Genomic DNA, 7,374 nt, shown 5'->3' on the forward strand with positions numbered 1-7,374 from the left:
AAGGACTGAGCTGCTAGTCCGACTGACTCCCTGATGTGCCCTCTGTAGGAAACGATGACTGGCTGGGCTGCTGGGGTCATCACATGAAGTCTCCTAGTTTCCGATCCATTCGGGAGCATCAGAAGGTAGAGGTCCTTTCTGGGGAGCAGGTGGGAGGAGGTTGGTATTGGGAGCGAGGAAAGAGGGGGGTGGCCGTGGAGAAGCCAGGAAGGTGTATGGAGGAGTGGAGGCCGTGCCGGAGGAGGGGCGCTGGGACCCCTTGCAGACCACACACCTCTGGCGGGACAGGGGCGGTGTTCTGGGCAGTTGCAGCCTCCCAGAGACACCTTTCCCTCTGTGTGTCACCTCCACTCCCCCAAGCTGAATGTGCGCAAAGAGGACGCTGGTCTTGTGTTGCAACAAAGGAGTCTCTTGCCCCCAGACTTAATGAAGGCCAGGTGCTTTCCTATCTTTGTCCTCCAGGCTGTCATGGCAAAGGACTTGAGACAGGTTTTTCTTTGCACTTATCTGACTTAATCACTGTTGTATGGCTGTTCCTGGACTATTGACTCCTCGAGAGCACTACATTTTGGTGTGTTTTGGTTGTGCTTTCGTCATCTTTTGGTGAGTGCTCAGCAACTGAGTACTCAAGTACTCACGTAACTGAGTACTTGCCATCAGATGGTGATGGTAAGGTGGATCAAGGGCTCATGGTATCACTAAAGAAGTTGGAACGGCACTGGGAGTCTTGCTCTCTTCCTCGTGGCCTCACCGGGGCCATCCCCCTGCTCTCACACTTTGTCCCTTCTGTAGCTAAACCACTTCCCAGGTTCGTTCCAGATTGGGCGAAAGGACCGACTGTGGCGGAACCTGTCTCGCATGCAGAGCCGCTTTGGCAAGAAGGAGTTCAGCTTCTTCCCACAGTCCTTCATCCTGCCTCAGGATGCCAAACTCCTGCGCAAAGCCTGGGAGAGTAGCAGCCGCCAGAAGTGGATTGTTAAGCCGGTGAGTGGATCGCTGTGGCTGGTAGGAGACAGTGGGGAACAACGGTGTGTTGGGCCGGGAGCACATCTTGTCTCCTTTCCACTTGACTTCTAGCCGGCGTCAGCTCGGGGCATTGGCATCCAGGTCATTCACAAGTGGAGTCAGCTCCCCAAGCGAAGACCTCTCCTGGTCCAGAGGTGAGTCTGCCTCCAGCTCACATCCCGCTCCCCATTCTCCTGTCTCCTTTGCCGGGACATTCCTTGTTTATAGTGTTCTTCTGTCCTGTGTCCTCCCAGCCAGAGACCTCCCGCGCCAACTGTTTTAAGGTCTTTATCCCAGGGACTGTTTGCTAGCTTTTGCCATTTTACCCCCTGGGCCCTGTCTCATCGGTCCTGTCCCTGAAGCTGGCGTTTCCTCTTGTAGGTATCTACACAAACCCTACCTCATCAGCGGCAGCAAGTTTGATCTGCGCATTTATGTTTACGTCACCTCCTACGATCCTCTGCGGATTTACCTCTTTTCAGATGGACTCGTCCGCTTTGCCAGTTGCAAGTATGTGGTAGTGGTGAGGCCTCGCTCTGACCACTCTGGTGGGTTGTTTTCCTGAAAGAGAGGAAACACTGGAGGATGCTGAGCAGAGAAAACACGGTTTGGTAGTTTGGGTTAACAAAAGAGAAGGAGGGGGTTATTTGGAAAACTGAGTCTTCCTTTCTCCTGTGTGTCTCCTTTTACATGGAACACTTTACTTTGGACACTTTCGGTCACCAAATGTGTGGGGCTTTTTCCCCACATGAGGCAGTTCTCTGTGACACTGGCTGGGTGTCCTACAGTTTAATTCCTGCCACTGTCCAGCCCCCAGAGCATCCAGTCCCCCAGGTCGGGACTTATTCTCACAAGATTACCCCTTCCTCCTGCTTCGGACACCAGTCATGAGTCCACATGCCCCCTGTACATCTGACGACCAGTCTGCTGTTGTTAGTCAGAGGTTCCCGCTACCTCTTCGCAGGTTCCGTTAATTTGCCAGAGCAGCTTACCATAAAAGGAGATGATAAAGTTTGCTTACAGACTAATATCCCGATGGAAGAGACAAAGCAAGGTGTCAGAGGAGACAAGGCAACAGAGCTTCCCTGCCCTCTCTGGACAGCGCTCTCCCAGCACGCTCATGTGCTCACCCACCTGGAACCTGAACCCCTCACTTTGGGGGTTTTATGGAGGCTTCACCACGTACACATGATTAATCATTCATTCTGTTTTAGTCTTTCTCCCTCTTAAGAGAATGGGGGGCGGGGCCGAAAATCTCAAGCTTCGAATCATGGCTTGGTCTGTCTGGCGATCAGACCCTATCCAGGAACCCACCCAAAGTCACCTCATTAGAACAAAAGACACTCTTGTCGCCCAAGAAATTATAAGGATTTCAAGAGATGTGTGTCAGGAACTGGGGTCAAAGACCAAATATGAGAACAAAAGATGATTCTAGTGCTCTTATCACTTATTCATAAGGGTTTTGGTAGCTCTGTGCCCGGAACTAGGGTCAGGGACACAGAGGTCAGTTTGCTATTCTAAATCGCATTGTCACATGGGGACTAGGAAATGAGAAGGTTCTCTACCTCACTGAACGTGGGGTGGGTCTTCCTACAGGACTGAGGAAGGGAATGAAGGAGAGGAGTCCCATGTCCCCTATTCTGTGCTTCTCTTCCACTTGGCTCTTCATCTGTATCCTTTGTCATCTCCTTTTATACGAAACTAGTCAATACAAGTAAACTGTTTTCCTGAGTTTTGTGAGTTGCTCATGATAAAAGAGCTGTGGTATTCTAGAAACCTTACCAATAGATCCACTTCTCAGACTCATGCATCAGAAAAGCTCTGTCCACTTGTCCTTTACCTCCTCAGGATTTGGGAAAATGTTCGGACCCTTGTCTACCTGCCATCTCCCTGCCTTACCTCTGTTTCACCTTTCTCCTCACTTCCAGGTATTCCCCTTCCATGAAGAGCCTTGGCAACAAGTTCATGCACCTCACCAACTACAGCGTCAATAAAAAGAATGCTGAGTACCAGGCCAATGCCGATGAAACAGCCTGCCAGGGCCACAAATGGTACCCAAGCTGGGTCCCCGTCAAATGGAGGCCTTTGGGGAGGTTCAGGGGAATGGTGAGCGGAGTATTGATGTAAAGCCCAAAGGTTATAAACTCGGGGCAGTTCAGAATTGGTCTGTTTGCATCTACATTCCTCTCTTAATTGAAAACCTCCAAAGAAGAGATGTGGAGAAAACATCTTTGGGCATCTTACTCCTTCTTCTTTCTCTTCATGATCACTCATTCATCGAATATAACCCCACGTACGCCCCTCCCCCCCCACCCTTGCAGGGCACTGAAGGCTTTATGGAACTACCTGAGCCAGAAGGGAATCAATAGCGATGCCATCTGGGAGAAGATAAAGGATGTTGTTGTCAAAACCATCATCTCGTGAGTCACACTGCCACCCTGGGTGCGGCTCCTGCCACTGGGTCCCCTTTTCTCATGGGCCTCCACACTGCCATGTCCCGGACACTGACCACGCCATGTGTCAGTTTCTGATGCCAGGCAGTAGGAGGGAGTGGGTAGAGTTCTGCTCTCCTACTAGACCTCCTCTCCAGAAGCTGGCTCCAGATCACAGGCATCTCTTGGGAGCTGCTTTTCCTGGGTTACTTCTCTTCTGCCATCTCTGGGCAACTCCCCTGGCAGGGCAGCCCCGGGGAGGGCCCTCTGGGAAGAGTTGGGCTGAATATTTCCCTGTGACCAGGTCAGAACCCTATGTGACCAGTCTGCTAAAGATGTATGTGCGGCGGCCCTACAGCTGCCACGAGCTCTTTGGTTTTGACATCATGCTGGATGAGAACCTCAAGCCGTGGGTCCTGGAAGTCAACATTTCCCCAAGGTAAGTGGGATTCTCAGGGCACTCAGAGGAAAACTCTTCCTGTATCCTTGCGCTCCTCTTCCCGCTCTGCCCCCGTATCTTGCTGACTTTGTGAAGCCCTCTCTTTCACTAGAATTTGTGTTTTCCCATCATGGTCTTTTTTTGCCTCATTCACTCATTCTTTGCCATTATCTCAAGATTCTTTGAGGATGGAGAGAGATTGTTAAAAGTTGTTCTTTTCAACTTGATCCCTACTGCATGCTTTCCCCCTAGCAGACGAAGGTCATGGTCATGAACCACCCTGAGTGAGGTTATTCACTGTCTGTGGGGCAAGAAGTCCTCCATGATGGTGCTCCTGAGTCGAGTCGGGGAGGCAGGGAGTACACGGGGCTAGCCCTAACTTAGGTGCATAATCGGCAACAGTTTTCCTGCTCTTTGAACCCTTTCCCAAAGCCTCCATTCCAACTCTCCACTGGACATCAGCATCAAAGGCCAGATGATCCGTGACCTTCTGAACCTTGCGGGCTTTGTTCTGCCCTGCACAGAGGATATCGTCTCTGGCTCCAGCAGCTCCGGCAGCTCCAGCACCAGGTCAGCTTCCCTGTGTGGCTGTGGCTTGCCGGGCAGCATGACAGCCCCATGGGGACTGAGGCAAGGAGTGGTGTCTGGGCGCCCCCTCCTGCTTGGTCTCCCTTGCGGCTCAGTCTGGTCCCACAGTCTGTCTGCCCACCTCTCCCACGTCAGTACCCTTCAAAAGGATGTTTGGTTATATTGTTCCCAGCTCAGGAATCTTAACAGGGTCTAGGGAATCAGCTTGGAACTCCTCACAGGGACAGTGGAGGCCACAGCCTCCTTTTCCCAGGTGCCCCTCCCTCACCCTCTCCCCCTGGCTCCTGTGCTCTGACAAATCAATTGTTCATAGGACCTCAAAGTTGGAAGGACCCTTAAGGATCAGTGAATTGAGTCTCCCCTCTGAAATGTGTATGGCTTCTCACTTCCTCCCATAGTGTCCCCTCCTCTGCTCATTGGGTTTCTTCCTCCTGAAGTTCCCCAGTCAGACCTCCCTGTTGTGACCTCACCCATCCATGAAAGCCTAGCTGAAGGCAGCATCTTCATGAAGCCAGCTCTACATGAGCTCCTTCCACCATGGTCCCCCCACCACTCAGAACCACTCTTGAGGGAGGGGAGCTACTATTTAGTTGGTACCTGCTGTGTGTTAGGAGAATCCTATAACTTCTCTCCACAACAACCCCATGGGGTTGGTGTTAAGTATCCTCAGTTTACAGGTGAGGAAACTGAAAATCACTGGGATTCAGTAGCCCACCCATGGTTATTCAGCTACAAAGTGGGAGAGCTGGGATTCCAATCCTGATTTGCTAGGAACAAAATTTGCTCTCCCACCATGCCTTGCAGACTCCTGTTTGGCTCTGTGCTGTGGTTGTCACTTGACACCTGCCGTCTTGTGAGCATTTTGGAGGCCATCTGTGTGTCTCTCAGCAGTAATCATGGTAATATGGATGAGGAAATTGTGGTGCAGGGAGGTCATGTGATTTGCCCAGGATCGCACAGCCAGCAGGGCCGAGCTGGGTGCTCAGGAAGTGTCCATCAAATTAGACTGAAGTATACAACTATTCAGGAATCCTCTTTTTTTTTTTTAACCACTAAAATGCAACCTAATGAGGTGCCTTGTACTCTTTCAGTTATTCCATGGCATTTGCTCTTTTGACGCTCAGACAGGCATTGCAGTGTGATCTATTCAAGTAACAAATACCTGTCTTAACTTTGTCTTCTCTTGAGAAGGCTGTGACTCCATCCAGCAAACCACTTAACCTTGGTGTCCCAGTGAGTCCCCTGACCCTGACCACGAGTGTCTTCTCCAGTCAAACTAAGGGTCCTGGGATGGATCCTCTCTCCTCATGTCTTCAGGATGTGAAGCTGCTGACCTTACCCTTTGCTTCTTTTCCATCCACTACCTTAGCCTTCCCAGCTCCCCCAGGGACAACTGTCGAATGGCCCCAGAACATTTCACTGCACAGAAGATGAAGAAAGCCTATTATCTGACCCAGAAAATTCCTGATCAGGTAGGAGATTACCCCCGATCCGAGTGCCAACAGAAAGTTTCCTCAGTCAAACATTTGGGACCCTAGGGCGACCAGTTTTCCCTTTTCCTAAGACAGGGTTTCCTAACCTCGGATCTGTGATCTGTTGGTATGCAGAGATCTGCTGGCGTCTCTGTCATTCCAGGAGAGAGTTGATGGCCTCTATCACATGGTCAAGAACCACTGTTCTTAGGAAGATGCTATACTAGCCAGCCCTTGGTGTCAGAGCCATAGATCCTTTGGGATTCTTTCCTTGAGGTGCATTGAGCCCCTAGAGGGTTGATGTCTTCTCAGAGCAGATGAGGGAGCCAGGTATGAGGGTAGCAGACAAAAGCCTGCTACCAAATCGAAGTTGCTGGATTCTGTTCTTGACTCCACCCAGTGAACCTCTTAAAATCTCTGTGCCCCAGAGGCTCCCCTACCTGGACCAAGGGTGTCTTCCCTAGATAGCAAAGCTTAGTAGGCTTGGGAACAGATGAGTGTCAGAGATGACCCACTAGTCAGCCTTGGTGCTGCCTTGGGAGTCCTGGAGCCTAGGGCCTTAGAGCTGTGCTCACTGTCCCCCAGCATCTGGATTCTCTGCCTCCAGCTCACACTCTCTGTCACACCCTCTTCCTCTCCGTTCTTGGGCCTTAGGACTTTTATGCATCTGTGCTGGATGTCCTGACGCCAGATGACGTTCGGATTCTGGTTGAGATGGAGGATGAGTTTTCTCGCCGTGGTCAATTTGAACGGATTTTTCCTTCTCGAATCTCCTCTCGCTATCTGCGCTTTTTTGAGCAGCCACGATATTTCAACATTCTCACCACCCAGTGGGAACAGAAGTACCATGGCAATAAGCTCAAAGGTGATGTGTCCTCCCTGCCCACAGAAGGCCGTGTTTAGTGAGTGATTAAATCCCAGTAGACCAAGAAATGGGCCTCCCTGGCAAGAAGAATTGACCAGTTGATTCCAGCCTCTTAAGTCCCACCCCTGTTCATCTTGTCCTAGGAGTAGACCTGCTTCGGAGTTGGTGCTACAAAGGGTTCCACACAGGAGTTGTCTCTGATTCTGCTCCAATGGTGAGTGACACCATTGTGGAGGGGACAAGTCCAGTCAGTCCCTCAGTCCACCTGAACAGTGCAGCGAGGCTTGGATGGAGGTCCAGACCTTCTCACTGCTCTCTTAGGCCCTGTTTCTGTGTCTCATGACCCTTCCCTTCCAAGGGAGTAATGGCCTCTGGGATTCCCTGGGCGCCTTTGTTTCAAGGGTCAAGAGTGCTTTGTAGCCTCAACTTCTTGCCTGAATCTGGAGAGAACAGAGATTTTTGTCCCAGGTGGGCCCATGCCTGAAGGGTAGGGAGGAGGAGAGCCCCATGGTCACTCAGCGCTCTATAGAGCCGGGAGAGAGTCCTGAGACCCCAACCCCCCCCCCCCCCCCC

The 7,374-nt window shown here is 51.4% G+C and overlaps 1 protein-coding gene across 1 annotated transcript in view; it reads left to right on the top strand.

Annotated features, from left to right (window-relative positions):
* TTLL4 (tubulin tyrosine ligase like 4) overlaps window positions 1-7,374 on the top strand; it is a 32,746-nt gene that overhangs the window by 24,227 nt on the left and 1,145 nt on the right. The window contains exons 7-17 of the mRNA XM_077748603.1: window positions 49-125; window positions 793-984; window positions 1,078-1,160; window positions 1,387-1,515; window positions 2,934-3,056; window positions 3,327-3,425; window positions 3,742-3,876; window positions 4,309-4,446; window positions 5,834-5,936; window positions 6,591-6,801; window positions 6,945-7,015. Of these exons, the coding sequence (XP_077604729.1) occupies window positions 49-125; window positions 793-984; window positions 1,078-1,160; window positions 1,387-1,515; window positions 2,934-3,056; window positions 3,327-3,425; window positions 3,742-3,876; window positions 4,309-4,446; window positions 5,834-5,936; window positions 6,591-6,801; window positions 6,945-7,015 (1,361 nt within the window). The remainder of the gene's footprint in view (window positions 1-48; window positions 126-792; window positions 985-1,077; window positions 1,161-1,386; window positions 1,516-2,933; window positions 3,057-3,326; window positions 3,426-3,741; window positions 3,877-4,308; window positions 4,447-5,833; window positions 5,937-6,590; window positions 6,802-6,944; window positions 7,016-7,374) is intronic.

This window comes from Crocuta crocuta, unplaced genomic scaffold (assembly GCF_008692635.1).
Source record: "Crocuta crocuta isolate KB4526 unplaced genomic scaffold, BGI_CrCroc_1.0 scaffold229, whole genome shotgun sequence".
NCBI classification, from domain to species: Eukaryota; Metazoa; Chordata; class Mammalia; order Carnivora; family Hyaenidae; genus Crocuta; species Crocuta crocuta.